This window comes from Vigna unguiculata, chromosome 3 (genome assembly GCF_004118075.2).
Source record: "Vigna unguiculata cultivar IT97K-499-35 chromosome 3, ASM411807v1, whole genome shotgun sequence".
NCBI lineage: Eukaryota > Viridiplantae > Streptophyta > Magnoliopsida > Fabales > Fabaceae > Vigna > Vigna unguiculata.
The window spans coordinates 62,115,931-62,132,820 of record NC_040281.1 but is presented as its reverse complement, the minus strand read 5'-3'; the positions used below and the strand labels follow the sequence as shown (position 1 = coordinate 62,132,820).

General features: G+C 38.4%; 1 protein-coding gene across 1 annotated transcript; it reads left to right on the top strand.

Moving 5' to 3' along the window:
* The first annotated feature begins 557 nt into the window (after nucleotides 1-557).
* On the top strand, nucleotides 558-16,426 carry LOC114177656 (aldehyde dehydrogenase 22A1-like). Its single transcript, XM_028063094.1, has 14 exons — nucleotides 558-1,051; nucleotides 1,126-1,169; nucleotides 1,301-1,405; nucleotides 2,622-2,749; nucleotides 3,002-3,124; nucleotides 3,396-3,549; nucleotides 4,018-4,121; nucleotides 4,209-4,287; nucleotides 4,428-4,523; nucleotides 4,634-4,771; nucleotides 5,417-5,632; nucleotides 5,793-5,984; nucleotides 15,705-15,848; nucleotides 15,986-16,426. The coding sequence occupies exons 1-14, from the start codon at nucleotides 940-942 to the stop codon at nucleotides 16,145-16,147; spliced, it is 1,797 nt and encodes a 598-aa protein (XP_027918895.1). The 5' UTR covers nucleotides 558-939; the 3' UTR covers nucleotides 16,148-16,426.
* The last annotated feature ends 464 nt before the right edge of the window (nucleotides 16,427-16,890 follow it).

Sequence of the window (16,890 nt, the reverse complement as noted above, 5' to 3'; positions counted from 1 at the left end):
TAAAGAGTTGTTCAGGTCAAATACATTTATAATAATAATAATAATAAAAAACAAATAAATATTTTTTTAATCAAATAAAAGTTTGATTTTTAAATTTTGAAAATAAATAAATATAATTATACAAATGGTATTTGGAACAAACAGGTTATTTATACGATTTGTGATGTTAGAATGAGATAAGTTTCAAAAAATATAACGTTATTAACTTAAAAAAAGTATATCTATTTTTTTTATAATTTAGGTATTAAAATATATTAAAATTTTAAAAATAAATAAATTATAATTTTTTGTAAAATTTAAAAAATATCAAAATATTTAATAACAATAATAGTAATTTAAGAGAAAAATACACTCAACAATATGATAAGTTCAGGCTTGACTCATCAACACAGCCACGCACGCGGGTCCTGAGAGAGAGAGACACGAAAATTGTGAGTTTGGTCTCTTCTTAGCCCAGTCTTACTAAAAGTACTCCAAGATACCTACTATTTATTTTATTTTTCTATTTTTTTTGTGAATTTATTTTAATCACTCCTTCCTTTCACAAGTAAAGAAAATGATAAAGAATGCAGATAGAGATCAAAAAGGAGACCCAGGAGAGAAGTAAAGTACATTAAAAACGACAAGACGCATCACGCTACGAATGGAATCTGGTTTCCTTTACCCTCATCTCGTGCCATCAACTGAATTTTCCGCTTCGTTTCGCTCATAAAGATAGTTATTGTTAACACCAATGCCATCATCATCATCACCATCTTCACAACCTTCACAACGCTTACACTTACACTGAGTGAGTGAGTGAGAGTGTTGTTCTGTAAAAACACTCTGCTCAGCCTTCAAGCTAGAGAGCATCGATCGAACTCCAAGCCCTAGGTGTTGCTGGTTTTGTTCCGATCGAATCTGCGAATTTTCATTTCGTATTGAATCTCCGAATTTTCAATGGCGTTTTGGTGGCCATTGCTCGTTTTAGCGTTTGCTTACGGTATCTGTAGGTTCCTTCTCATGCTCATTCCTCCTAAGGTTCCTTCCATCGACGTTGACACTTCCGATGGTACTCTATCTCTATCTATCTATCAATCTATTAATACCTACGATGTTGTGATGCTGAAATTGTGATAATGACAGTGCTGGACGATGGAAGCCAGCAGCAGGAGAATAGTTTCATATATGTGAGTCCATCTCTTTCTCTCTGCTTTGGTACAAATTGTATATGATGGAAAGAATCTTGCTAATTGTTGCATGGAAAAGTATTGCGTTTATTTTTCACAATCGCTGGGATTTGTCGTTGTTTCAAATCCAGGTACCTCCGAGGGGAACGTCGCAGCAATCAGGAAAAATAGTTCAGTGCTATGAGCCAGCAACTATGAAATATTTGGGATACGTTCCTGCATTGACGCATGATGAGGTCAGTGAGTATTTGTCTGTTACCGAAGCTCATAATAATGGTTTAAAAAGGAACTGTGAAGCACCAATAACTTAGTTTGCTAAAAGTATTCGTATCCAAAATGTACTCTATATTGATACTCTTGGATACTTTACCAATGCATACATGTGAAGCATACAAGCCTTTTAACAAAAGTTATTAAAATCCACTTTACTTGTACATGAGATATTGAAGCATGTGCAGTAATAGAAATCATCGGCACTTGATGAACCAAAATTTGAAATTTGTCCTCGTTAGGAATGATTTCGAGAAAGGAATAAGATTGATACTGTTCTTATATGTAGACAATACAAAGTAATTAATGATGACAATGATTACAACCCGTTTATTTTGGTTTAGTATTGTCCTCGAAGTATGTTCCTATTCCTAATTTGAACTTGTGTAATGACAATTATATATTTATTATGTATTATGAATATTATATATATCTAGATATGTGTTGCGTTGCGATACTGGATATACACATCGTATCTCATCTTAGACTAGGAAGCACATCTAGTTTTCAATTCAAGCAATCTTCCATTTACATTGGTGCAAACTGGTTTCAAGCATTCTAGAAATCCACTAGGACATCATTTCCATGCAAGAATTATGCTGGTTGTGCTGAAGAAAATCTGACAGGTCATATATTCTGCCTTGTGGATAAAATTTTGTACTAGACTAGAGCAGCGCTTGTGTGCATGTGCAATATAGACAGCACGGTCCAAATAGAATTTTCTACTCTACAATAATATTTACCAGAATAGCACCATTTGAGTGGGAAGCCAAATTGTTAATGATTGGCATTGGCACATCGTTGGTCAGTTTTAATGTGATTACTGACTATTCATTTTGTTGTCCAGTTGAGGAACAAGTTTTATGTTACTCCTTTTATATTTTTTTTGTCACAAATTTTTCTGATGTTGACCATATTTTTGTTTCCATCTATTTTTTTCTTCTTTATGAATGTTTGCACTTATTTATAAAAAATGATTTACCATTAGCATTCTTATTGGTTATTATACATGTGGAAACATTAATGACAAGGCATCCAGAGGTACCAAGATGACAATGTTGATGTGAATACCAATTATTACAGAGCATGCACCTTAAAATACTGGTCCCTAGTTTTTGAGTAATTTTCTTGCAAGCAAAACATTTCCAGATTAACTATAACTGCTTTTCCATTTATGGATAGGTCAAGGATCGAGTGGCAAAAGTAAGGAAGGCACAGAAAATGTGGGCAAAGTCCAGCTTCAAGCAAAGGCGTTTATTTTTGCGTATACTTTTGAAGTATATAATTAAACATCAAGCACTTATATGCGAGTAAGAGCACTTATTTTTGCATGGTTGTGAGGGAAGTTTTATCATTCTGTTTACACTGCTTGAAAGCATTTGTGGTATAAACTTAAACTTATTGTATCACTTTTGTGATGTTTTAGGAAATGTATGAATCTTTTGTAGCCATCCACTGTTTTTAATTATCCTATTCTTAATTCATTTTGTCTGAAGTAGATGAACATAGTGGTTATTGCATGAGAAAGTGCTAACATACTCTAGTTTATGTTCTTCCGGTAGAATATCTTCTCGAGATACCGGAAAGACAATGGTCGATGCCTCTTTAGGAGAAATAATGACAACATGTGAGAAGATCAATTGGCTACTGTCAGAAGGCGAGCAGTGGTTAAAGCCTGAATATCGGTACCTTCTTTTGCCAGTAGTTAATCAATTTCTTTCCTTGAACTTATCATCATGTATTATCTGTCTCATTATATTTTCAGTTCTTCCTGTGCCTTTGGTACACCAAATCAAGCCTTATAACTTGACATCCATTGTTTTATAAAAAAATAGTTATAATCTCTTCCTTATACATTCATTTAAATCTCTATTATAAAATATCAAATTATCTAAAGTGACTTCTACTATCACTTTCTTTTTTCTCTAGCGTTTGATAAATAAAACACCTTTGCAGATCTTCCGGGAGATCAATGCTCCATAAAAGAGCTAAAGTAGAATTTCATCCTCTCGGAGTTATTGGAGCAATTGTTTCATGGAATTATCCTTTCCACAATATTTTTAATCCTATGCTGGCGGCAATTTTTTCTGGAAATGGCATTGTGATCAAGGTATAAAGTATATTGTTGTCTACCTATCCAAAATTATTCTTCATGCTGTGTGTATATCATGTTGTTTTATACATTGCTTACATTTGTACTTAATGGCAATTAGGTTATATTCCTCGCTAAAAATATATTAAAAAATGAAAATATCGTGCATGGTGCAATACTCGCTCTTGCTTTAAGAGATATAAAACTTATGATGAACTTGCATCTAATAACCATTTAGAAGATTGATATGGTTTCTGCTAATACAATTAAGCTGAATTTCAGCTCAAGTTAAAATGGGCCTGTGCACTATCTATGCATTAAGCCCAAAAAGGCTATTGCACAAGGATCATTCTAGAGTCGGAGACATGAAACCACTTTTGAGCTTCCACGTACTACTCTCTTGAGCTTTCAGGAGAATTGGTATTTAACTGTATAAATTGCTTTTATGTTTTTCAATGTGACTGAAAATTATATACTTAATGTTAGATATCAGAACATGCAAGTTGGTCTGGATGCTTTTACTTCCGGATCATCCAATCAGCCCTAGCTGCCATAGGAGCTCCAGAGGACCTTGTTGAGGTGATAACAGGGTATGGCCATTTGTCTTACCATTTAGTTTTCCTTCTTGTTCTTTGGTTGTTTTTATCATCTATGGCACTGATTGGACCTTCTTCCAGGTTTGCCGAAACAGGAGAAGCATTAGTATCTTCTGTTGATAAAGTCATATTTGTTGGATCGCCTGGTGTTGGTAAGATGGTACGATTCTTCTGGCTAGTTGAATGTTTTCTTGCCTAGAATTGGGTCATAGTTCATTATTTCCAATCATTCCATTCATTTTTATGATGACGTCCTATTTCCCATGACTTGGTATGCAAATACACTTTCTTTCTATGCAGATAATGAGCAATGCTGCCGACACACTTATACCAGTGACACTGGAGCTTGGTGGGAAAGATGCATTTATTGTCTGTGAAGATGTAGATCTAGATCATGTATGAATCCTTTCTACCTGTTCGGATTCCCCAAAGCTTGGATGTAATTATTAATCATAAGAGCTTCATGAGTACCTTAGTTTTAACAGGCTTTGATCTGCTGAATATAGGTCGCACAAATTGCTGTCAGGGCTGTTCTTCAGTCAAGTGGACAGAACTGTGCTGGGGCAGAGCGATTTTATGTCCACAGGGAAATTTATTCTTCTTTTGTCAGTAAAGTCACCAAAATTGTGAAGTCTGTTACAGCTGTAAGTGTTTTAATAAAATAAACCTTTACTCTCTGTAACTTTCACAATGGGTTTCTGATGCATAAAATCATTTATATTTGCACTTCATTGCCACAAGATTGTTCCTTTCAGAAATCTATCGTAGTGTTTATACATCTGTTGTTTTTGTTCTCATTCATTGTCGAAAACTATGAGAAGAAAAAGTCATCTATTTGACTCAGAATACATTGCATTTGTCATCTATTTTTTGTTGAACCTATGCATGTTTTTTGTTTTTCTCGTTTCTCCTCTTCTTTACCAGTGCAACCCCAAGCAGCCATTTGATGCATAAACCTTTGAAAAAAATGTTAGCATTGTGTGTGTGTTCTTGTGGATTTGGAGCTCTTCAAAATAAATTGTATATGTGATCATTGATGTATAGCAAAGAAATAGAATGTAGTGATGAACAAATTACATTTGCATAACATCACTAGCATGCTCCAACTCTCTTCTGAGACGATGTTTTCCCTTGAAACAGAAAGTACTGAAATCAGGATTTCATGATTATATACTGTTTGAGAGGAGCTTGGTGTTAATTGATTATTGAGGAGTAGACTTCTGTTGTAGAACTAGAGTATAAAGAAGTCAATATTTTTATTTAACTTGTTGGCTATTGATTTCTTACAGGGCCCACCACTTGTTGGAAAGTATGATATGGGAGCTTTATGCATGCATGAGCATTCTGAAAAGCTTGATGGCCTATTAAATGATGCTTTAGACAAAGGAGCTGAGATTGTTGCCCGTGGGAGTCTTGGAAATATAGGTGAAGACGCAGTTGATCAATATTTCCCCCCTACTATCATTGTGAATGTGAACCACTCAATGAGATTGATGCAAGAAGAGGTAACAAAACATGCCAATTGAGATTTTATTAAATTTAGGTACACATCCTGTGATAGGCATGCATCTCATTTGTGCTTTTACATTCAAGAACTTATCTTCTATGTTGTATCCTTCAGCAACTGCTTACCAAATTCTTCTAATAAATTCATTGCTTAACTAGGCATTTGGCCCAATCATGCCAATAATGAAATTCAGCTCTGATGAGGAGGTTGTCAAACTTGCAAATGACTCAAAGTATGGGCTGGGCTGTGCTGTTTTCTCAGGCAATCAGAGTCGTGCGAGAGAGATAGCTTCACAGATACATGCTGGGGTAGCTGCAGTTAATGATTTTGCATCAACATACATGTGCCAGGTAAATTTGTGTAATGATATGATTTATCTTGTCTATCTTGCATTTTAACTTTTGGTTTAGTATGTGTGTTGATCTCCTGATCGTGCAACAAGTAGGCTGACTGCAAAATTTCTCTGGGGATGAGAATTATATTAGAGATGCTCCGGCAAATATTATTAAGCTACTTAATTAGGTTGAGAGAGAGAGAGAGAGAGAGAGAGATAGAGAGTTTACTATGCATGTGTTTGCTAGGAAGATGAAAAAAGCAGCTGCATAAGCAAGGTTTGAAACAGTTGAGTCATACAATTGGGCTGAACAACCTACTACTGGATTTTAGTTCAAAAGGTAACAACATACAAAGGTGTAGAGAAATTTCACAGGCGTGTTAATGTGCTTATCACTTTATATTATGTGAAAATAATATGTATATGCTTTTGCTAATTTCCTGTTACATTCATTTCGTTATGCCCTACTTGTGTAGGAAATAAGGTATTTGACATCATGTGTAGTTTCGAATCACATAAAGATGCATGTTTAAGAGAAGGATATGTTATTTTTATTTGGGAAAGTTGTGTTTTTAGTTTCTATACCTTTGGTTAAATGTGGTCAAAGTCCTTATACTTTCATATAGATGAATCTGGTTCTCAAACAAATAACATTTGTATTTAGTATTCTCTCTCTTATGCAAACGAGGTAATTCTAGGAATACCAACTCGAAGAATTACAAAAACGTAGGGGATTTAACCAATAATAATCCCAATCTGAATGTTATTCAAGAAAGAAGATATAATGAAGAGTTTGAATGAGAAAAATTACAAAAATTATTCAAAACATTAGCAGTTATCTTAATATATAATTGCTAATCAACTGTTACAAACTAACTCCTTCCCACATGGCTACTAAACCAACTAACTACTAACAAACAATTTTTTATCACTTCCCTCCCCTTAATAGCATCGTTGCCCTCAAGGATGGATGTTTGAAAACTTCTTCTTTAGATCATAGTAGTATTCCCATGTGGCATCTTCTGATAGGTGTTGCTTCCATTTTATCAAAACCTTGGTCACAAGGAACCCCCTTTCTTCTAATAGTCATTCTGTCTAAGACGGATTCAGGTTCTTTTCCAGCACATGCATCCTCCTGTTGATATGGTAAATTAGTTGTGGCCACCAAGTCTCCTACATGTTTCTTGAGCTGAGAAACATGGAAAACGTATGAACCCTGCTCTGAGCTGGAAGATCCAACTTGCAAGCTACTGAACCAATGCAGTCCAACATTTTAAATGGCCCAAAATATTTAGAACTGAGTTCCGCATTGCTTTGGAATGCCATGGAAAACTACCTACACGGATGTAGCTTAACATAAACATAATCACCAATCTCAAATTTACAATCACTCCTATGTGAGTCAGCTACCTGTTTCATCCTTTTTTGGGCTCTTTTTAAACGGAATTTTAGAGTTTTATCTCTTCTTGCTTAGTAAGACTCCTATCCACCATTATTCCACATTAGATTCCCTCGGAAGGTAAGGGAGATGAACGGGTCCCTACTACCTATATATGGTCTCATACAAAGTGGCCTTGGTGGTAGTGACAAGTGGTATTATACCACCACTCAGTTAGAGGAAGCTACCTTGACCACAAGTGTGGAACATAGGCACACATACACCTTAAATAAGTTTTGAGGCACGGGATTAACCACCTTAGTTTGTCCGTCAGTTGGAGGATGGTAACTAGATGAAAGTTGAACATAGACTCCCTGTAAGGTCATGAGTTCTTGCCAAAATTTGGCTAATAAAAATGGAGTTTCTATCATTGGTGATGGAGTTAGGAAACTCATGGAGTTTGAACACATTATCCATGTGAGCTTGGGCAACATCACTAGCCAAATAAGGATGTGATAAAGCCATGAAGTGCGTTGCTTGACTTAAGCTATCATCCACAACATATATCACTTGCTTGCCATGAAAATTGGGCAATCCTTTAATGAAGTCCATGGTCATCTGTTACCAAATCAACTTAAGAAGCGAAAGGGGCTGAAGCAACCTAGGTGAAGCAACTGTATCATATTTGCATTGCTGACATTTTGAATAGTGTTGAATAAATTACCTGACATCCTTAATTAAACCCTTCCAATTTACCACCACCTTGATTCTTTGAGTCATAGAATTGATTCCCTAATCGCGACCCCCAACTGAAGCATGTAACCATTGCATTATGTCACTTCTTAACTTAGAATCACTTCCCACTACCAGCTTTCCTTTCCTTAACTCATTACGCTGCTATTGGTAATGGTTATGTGTAGTTGAGTCACTATGTATGTCCTTAATCAACTTTTGCAAGTTAGCATCCTTCTTCCAGGATATACGAATTTTGTTCATCCAATCATTGTGCAATTGATGGGTGATAATGTTATTGCACTCAACACCCTACCTTCTTGAGAGTGCATCTACCACCATGTTTTCCTGGCCCTTCCTATATTCAATAGAAAATTATTTTTTATTTTGAAAATCTAGGGTAGCCAACACAGACATATCAGTGAGTAATTTCTTCAATCTTCTAAATATACCATTCGGTAACTGGATAAAGTCGTCTTTCTTTAATATATATGTTAACGGCTTGGCCACTACTCTATACCCCTTAAAAGTATCCTATAATACCATGTCAGACCCAATAATCCACGCAACTACTTCACCATCCGAGGGAGGGGCCAATTGACCATAGCTTCTATTTCATTGGGGTTTGTGGATACCATTGGTCATAGCACAATGTAACACATGCCATTTTCCTCCTATCTGGAACGCCATTGCTAGCTTATCAAAGTTCCACGAGATGTCCCCCAATGCCACTAACCACTCTATTCCTAGCAACACCAAATCACAACAACCCAAGGAAATAAAAAACATGTCAGATGTGAATGTTGTTGGTTGTATAGTCCACGTAAATCCTTTGACCATACCAACCCCGTCTGCTACCACCACCTGAATTGGGGTTTGTTGCTTAACCTTACACCCTAATCTCTAAGGCATAGCAACATCTAAAAAGTATGTGTTGATCAACTATCTATGAGAACGTAACGGTTTCTTGTTTTAATAACCAGTAACACGTATGGTTCTAAAGTTTGCCACCAACGCATTAAACAAATGTCAACAACTGCTCTTGCTCTTGACAATCATCAAAACTCATAGCTGCATAATTACCCCCTTTGTTTGCTTCATCTTCCACCTTGAGAATGTGCACCTGGATCTTTTTGTGAGATAAGCTATGTTCCTAGGAGTTGAGATTAAAACAGACAAAATATGTTTGAGGGCTTGATTAGAATTCCCTCTACTATTCCTGATATTTATATATATGATGAAGGAGATACAAAAAAGGTGAAAAACTAAAGGCTGCAGCTAGGTGCTAGGTTAGAGGTTATCCAACACTCAACCTCCTAGCCTACACATCATGATTGCCTAGATATATTAATTACTCCTACACTCCCCCTCAAGCTGGAGCATACAAATTGTATGTACCCAGCTTGGAACAAATAAACTCAATTCGAGGTCCTCTTAATGACTTGGTCAACATGTCTGCGAGTTGGTCATTCGATCCCACAAACTCAGTACATATTTCCTTTGCCAATAACTTTTCACGAACAAAATGACAGTCTATTTCTATATGTTTCGTTCTCTCGTGAAACACTGGATTTGAAGCAATGTGGAGAGCAGTTTGATTATCGCAATACATCTTCATAGTCTTGATGTCACAAAACTTAAGTTCTTGAAGAAATTGCTTCACCCATATAAGTTCACATGTTAGTGATGCCATGGCTCTATATTCAGCTTCAGCTGTCGATCTAGCTACTACACTCTGCTTCTTACTTTTCCATGAAATAATATTACCTCCAAGGAATACATAGTATCCAGTAGTAGATCGTCTGTCCATAGGAGATCCTGCCCAATCCGCATCACAATATCCAGAGACATGAAAGCTTCCTCGATCTTCATATAACAACCCTTGCCCGGGAGCCTTTTTTAGGTACCTTAGAATGCGGATGATAGAATTCCAATGGCCAACACATGGAGACTGCATAAACTGACTAACCACTCCAACTGCAAAGGATAGATCTGGCCTTGTAATGGTGAGGTAAATTAGTTTTCCAACCAGCCTCTTGTATCTTTCAGGGTCAGAGAATAATTCACCTTCTTCAGTTGTTAACTTTTGATTTGGGTCCATAGGACTCTCTACTGGTTTACAATCAATCATACCAGTTTCTTGCAAGATATCAAGAGCATACTTCCTTTGAGAGATTACAATGCCATGTTTAGACTGTGCCACTTCAATGCCCAAGAAGTATTTGAGGCTTCCCAAATCCTTGGTTTGAAAATGCCTACACAAGTGCTCCTTTAATTGAGATATGCCAACAATATCATTTCCTGTAATGACTATATCATCAACATATACTATTAGGTAGATACATTTCCCAGGAGAAGTATGCGAGTAAAAGACGGAGTGATCTGCCTCACTGCGTCTCAACCCAAAACTTTGAATAATGGAGCTGAATTTTCCAAACCAGGCACGTGGTGATTGTTTGAGGCCGTATAAAGAGCGATGCAATTTGCACACCATACCAGACTCCCTTTGAGCAACAAATCCAGGGGGTTGCTCCATGTAGACTTCCTCCTCAAGATCACCATGAAGGAAAGCATTCTTGATATCCAATTGATGAAGTGGCCAATGACGAATGGCGGCCATTGCAAAGAAGAGTCGAATAGCAGTCATTTTCGCCACAGGAGAGAAAGTGTCACAATAGTCAAGGCCATAAATCTGAGTGTACCCTTTGGCAACTAATCGGGCTTTGAGCCTATCAACCTGACCGTCAGAGCCAACCTTAACTGCATATACCCATCGACAACCAACTGCCTTCTTGCCCGGTGGAAGGGGCATGAGCTCCCAAGTGTGGTTGTGTTCAAGAGCTTGCATTTCTGCAATCATGGCTTGTCGCCATCCAGGATGATCAAGGGCTTCCTTCACATTTTTGGGAATAGGAACAGAAGACACTGAAGATAAAAAAGAACAATAGAAAGGCGACAATCTGTGATAACTAAGAAAATTATAAATAGGATGGGGGTTCCGAGTGGAACGAATACCTTTTCGGAGAGCAATGGGCCAACCAGAATTACCTTCATCAGGAGGCGTGGGAGCAAGAGACGAAGGAGAAGGATCTGAAGTCGAGGAGTCACCAAATTCTTGGATAATTGGGCTATCCGTCAGAGTCCTGTGTGGGAGGTTGGGACTCGGGAAGGTATCAGTAGGTGGGGATAGGGGCTCGGGAGTAGGTGGAGTAGGACTTGGGTTGACAGAGACATCTGAGATAGGGGACTCAACCACAGGAAGAGGGAGGACTTGTTGTATGACATGAGTGTCTTGAACAGAGGAAGAGAAATAAGGGGTTTGTTCAAAGAATGTGACATTGGCAGACATGTAGTATTTCTTGGTTTCAGGAGAGTAACACCGATACCCTTTTTGAAGACGAGAATAGCCCAAGAAGACACATTTGAGAGCACGAGCAGAAAGCTTATCTAGACCTGGAGACAGGTCGTGAACAAAACATACACAACCAAAAACCCGATGAGGAATGTGAAAAAGAGGGTTATCTGGAAACAAGATGGAGACAGGGACTTTATGATTGAGAGAGGAGGAAGGCATCCGATTAATAAGAAAACATGCAGTTAAGAGGGCATCTCCCCAATGATGGACAGGGATATGAGCACCAAGCAAAAGTGTGCGAGCAGTTTCAACCAAGTGTCGATTTTTTCTTTCTGCTATACCGTTTTGCTGTGGTGTGTGGACAAGTGGACTGATGCAAGATACCATGTGAACTTAAAACTGCAGACAAAGCAGATGAGAAGTACTCTTTGGCATTGTCACTTCTTAAGATTTTGATTACTCGACCAAATTGGTTCTTGATTTCGTGTAAAAAAGATGTGAAGATGGATAACAATTCAGAACGATCTTTCATAAGATAAACCCAAGTACATCGTGAAAATTCATCAATGAAAGTAACAAAATACTTAAAACCAAAAGACGAAATACGACTAGGTCCCCAAATATCGGAATGAATGATGGAAAAACTAGAATTACATTGTGAGAGAGACTTTTTAGGAAAAGCAGATCTAACATGTTTGCCTAGTTGACATGATTCACATTCTAAGGTGTGGAGACCACTAAGTTCAGGACACATTTTTTTTAATTTAGACAAATGAGGGTGACCAAGTCGATCATGTAACACTTTAGGACTAGGAGCTGCAACACATGACACTCGTGGACGAGATCCAAAATGATATAAACCGCCGGCTTCATATCCTTCTCCAATCTGTCTCCCCGAACCACGCTCCTGTATAACAAAAGATTTGTGATCAAAGGTTACTGAACAGTTGAACAATTTGGTTAACTGGCTTAAGGAAATTAAATTAAAGGGACAATTAGGGACAAAAAGGACAGATTTTAGAGTGAGGGAGGGAGACAGGATGACTCGACCGACTCCCTTTGAGGAAGTTTTAGAGCCATTGGCAAGGGTTATAAAATGAGGTTTGTCTTGAAATGAAATGGTTGAGAACAAAGAGGTATTACCAGAGATGTGGTCAGAAGCACCAGAATCAATTACCCATGAATGGTGACTGTCAATGGATTGAGAAATGCAAGCTGTTGAAGTACTCGGGGCTTGAGATGATTGTGTCAGGCTGCTGGACTTGAGACGTAGGTACTCTTGATACTCGTCCTCAGTGAATTTGGACTCAGTAGTGTCAGCCTGAGAGACATTAGCAGTCTTAGAAGGAAAACCATGTAAGGAGTAACAGTTTTCTTGAGTGTGACCCATCCTCTTGCAATACGTGCATTGAGGACGTCCACGGCCTCCACGTCCACCTCCTCTAGGTCCACGTCCTCCTCTTCCTCGAGTAGCGGCCATAACAGATGAATCTACTCGAGCATGAGATTCTTGAATTTCAAGTGTTGGGACTTTTGGGACACGAATCATACGCTGGATCAGGGTGTCCATGGAAGGGACCTCATGAGAGGTCAACAGTTGATCTCTAATGTGATTGAAGTCTGGATGAATGGCGCGAAGAATCATCACCATATAGTATTTGTCCAGCTTCTTCTTCATTTCATCTGAAGCGTCGACTTCGAGAAACATCCGCAGGTCTTCCACGGCTGATTGTGCTTCATTCATGAAGGAGATCATGTCATGATTGGTCATTTTCAGAGATGCCAACTTGTCCGCCGAATCATATAGGCGTTGGATATCGTTGGCATAGATATTCTGAGTCCTCTTCCAAAACGAGTGACATGTTTTGAATGCCCTAAGAGACATTAACAGTCTCGGCTCCACGGATTGCCACAACAAGGCACACAATTGAAAATCTGCTTGCTTCCACTGTTCGGCTTTTTCTTGAGGCACATGGCTTCCGTCTTTCTCAAGGTGGTCATGATGTCCTTGACCAAGGAACCACATCTCGACAGGAGCGGACCAAGAGAGGTAATTTTGTCCATCTAGCTTCTCGGAAGTAATGGAAGGACTTCCAGAGAATGAAATAACACTTCCAGAGGCCATTTCTGATCAAGGGAACAAAAAACAGAGAGCAGAAACCCAGAAACGCAAAAAACAGTGGAGATTTTTAAACGACCGAGGGAGATGTCCGCAAGGGTGACGTCTGGACCTCACTGAATCGGAGTTTTGAGGGTTGGAACAGCAGCAGAAGACTCCGGCGAGAGCTACGGAGGTGGCGCCGTGAGGTTCCGAGCAGCAGAAGGCGGCGCGTGGGCTGCACGCGCCTGTTCGCAGCGGAGAGAGAAGCGGCGCGTGGCGGCGCGTCGACGGGAGGCTGGTTCCGGCACCGGTGGGGTTGGCTGTCGCTCGGAGAGGCGCTCCAGATCCAGTGGTCGCCGGCGAAAACTGAGGTGGTCGGAGACGGCGGCCGACGGCGAACAGTGGCGGACTGCGGCGGAACAGTGGCAGACAGCGACGGTTTTGTGAACAGTGACAGTGGGTAGCTTTGGATAGTGTTTTATGGCAGTGAACAGCTACAGACAGTGATTAACAGTGACGAATAGCGGCGGACAGCCGCGGACGATGGCAACAAGTGCCAATGGACAGACCAGACGGAAACCAGAGCGGGATCGACCCGCTCTGATACCAAGTTGAGATTAAAACAGACAAAATATGTTTGAGGGCTTGATTAGAATTCCCTCTACTATTCCTGATATTTATATATATGATGAAGGAGATACAAAAAAGGTGAAAAACTAAAGGCTGCAGCTAGGTGCTAGGTTAGAGGTTATCCAACACTCAACCTCCTAGCCTACACATCATGATTGCCTAGATATATTAATTACTCCTACACTAGGAATAGGGTGCATCACAAAAATTAACATAATCCTGGTTTCATTCATATAGGGTAGAAGGTAGTTTCTATTTTGGCTCTAGTAGCCATACTTGAATCAATTCTCGACCCACTTACAGGTGTAGCTGTGGGTTCATAAATTCCTTTCTGCTGTGTTGGCTCCTGTTCCAGGTATAGTGGCTTCATAAATTCTACCTAAAGTGAATGCTCGGCTAACCATAGTTGGGGAGAACATGCGGACCATCATCTCTGTTTCCTTCTTTAAACTTCCCTAGAAGCAACGCAACGTATCCTCCTCAAGTTTTTTCTTCTAACAAAAGCATCAAAGTCTTCATGGTATTCATATACTGAACATCACTGCCTTAATCTCATCAACTCCGCCATAGGGTCATCCCCTAACTCACCAAATCTATCAATCAACACCTTTGTATATTGTTTCCATGAAAGCATTGGAAAATAGGGTGCAAATCGAGCCACTGCTGTATGCCGGTGCAACGCTTTCCCTTCCAAAATAAATAACTAACTTGATGCACACTTGCTCAAGTATATTGTCAATCAAGTATATTGTCAATCAAGAAATAATGCTTGAGTTACTGTATCCATTTTCACATTCTTGCCAAAAGACAAGGAAAATCAATACATGACAATCACGTACCACATCAATTCGGGGCCTGAGGAGGACAAACCCCACACGAACTTACCCACCTAAGCGCCCCCTACCTACTTGAGGCTTCAACAGTTCTTGAATTTGATCTTTAAGAGATTCTACAAGAGTTTTTTGTATAGATCCTGCCTACTCCATCCTTGATTCCAACCTGGAACTCATACGTTCTTCCAAGTCTGTAATAACTGCAGCATTTCGAGTAGCCTCTGCCATCTACAAACCCAAATGAACCGAAGTGGATGATACCAATTTATGCAAACGTAGTAATTCTAGGAATAGCAACTCAAAAGAATTACAGAAACATAGGGATTTAACCAAGAATAATCCCAAAATTATTCTAGAAGGAAGATACAAGGAAGAGTATGAACGAGAACAATTACATATTATTCCAACAATAACAATTATCTTATCATATTACTGCTAACTACACTTTTACAACAGAAAAACTAATTCCTTCCCAGGTGTGGCTCCTAAACCAACTAACTACTAACAAACAATTTCATAACACTCTGCATAAACACAATGACATGTTTGATATTAAAAAGGCAAAGGAAGACTGATAAAATTAATAAATTAAAAATGATTAAAATTCCTGGTGGAAAATAGAAATTGAAAGTGGGTAAACCTGTTTAACTCAGCCTAGGTTATCATTCAATTTTCACTGAAGTAATTTTGCATTTTTTATTTTGCAGTCCCTTCCATTCGGGGGTGTGAAACACAGTGGATTTGGACGATTTGGTGGAGTAGAAGGTTTGCGAGCTTGCTGTCTTGTTAAAGCAGTTGTTGAAGATAGATGGTGGCCATTTATTAAAACCAAGATACCTAAGCCTATTCAGGTCAGTCAGGGACACTTTTTGTTAATCTCCTTCTCGTATCTTTAGATGCTTAAGATTTTCATATATATATGGAAATGAGGTAGTATTTGTTACTTCACTGTGAATAGAAACTTTAATGGGCCTTTTGTCTGTCACAGTATCCGCTTGCAGAGAATGGCTTCGAATTTCAGGAGTCACTTGTTGAAGCTCTTTATGGTCTTGGCATAAGGGATCGTTTGCGAGCATTGGTAAACGTTTTAAAAATGCTTACGGAGCAGAACCCTGGTGGCAGCAGCAGCAATAAAAGAAGAAATGACTGATTGTCTGTTCGGGTAACGTGGACATGGCTGATATTATACTGAAATCCTGATGATGCTATTTGCTGTGAAAGAAGAAATGAATAATTGGATGGTTGCTCTTGCTTCTCATATTTATCTCTTAACTACAATTTTTACACATCTGCTTCCTGTTCTGTTCCCTCCTTTTTTGTGGAGCTTTGCTATTAGTTTAACATTATTTTTAAATGCTCCTGCCATCCAAATCAAACTTATCTTTCTCTCTTTGTATCAAAGAAAAATTTCTCTGCAGTCGTTTAAAAATTACCCCTGATCATATGCCCATTTAAGCATGTTTTTTTGTCTTTCTTTTCAAATGTTAATGGAGATTAAACAGAATATTTAGCTGGGTTATCTGAACTCTAGGAGATAACGGAGTGTGGGCAGTTTTTTCGTGCACCTCCATACCCTTGCATCTATTTTTTTTCTTTTTCACATTTTGTTCTTTTTTAGATTATATAATTCGGAAGTCATTTTTTGACTTTTTGATTACATTCAAAAGTAAAAAATAACTTTTGGATGGTGTAACATGAAAACCATTTTTTTCCTTGAAAAAAGACTTTCTTATTGCGCAATTCAAAATGTTTTCAAATTACATAATCTGAACTTTCTAATCATACAAACCAAAAATGGTAAAATAGAAAATTTATTTATATGGTGTAGGAAGAAACTGTCCGTAGTGTGATTTTAGTCTAGATAGTTCTCTAGTTTTGAGCTCGACAATTGAA

Coding starts and splice junctions, on each gene's coding strand:
- LOC114177656 (XM_028063094.1), top strand. CDS start 940: ATGGCGTTTTGGTGGCCATTGCTCGTTTTAGCGTTTGCTTACGGTATC. Junction 1,170..1,300: donor AGGAGAATAGTTTCATATAT/GTGAGTCCATCT, acceptor TTTCAAATCCAG/GTACCTCCGAGGGGAACGTC. Junction 4,288..4,427: donor CGCCTGGTGTTGGTAAGATG/GTACGATTCTTC, acceptor CTTTCTATGCAG/ATAATGAGCAATGCTGCCGA.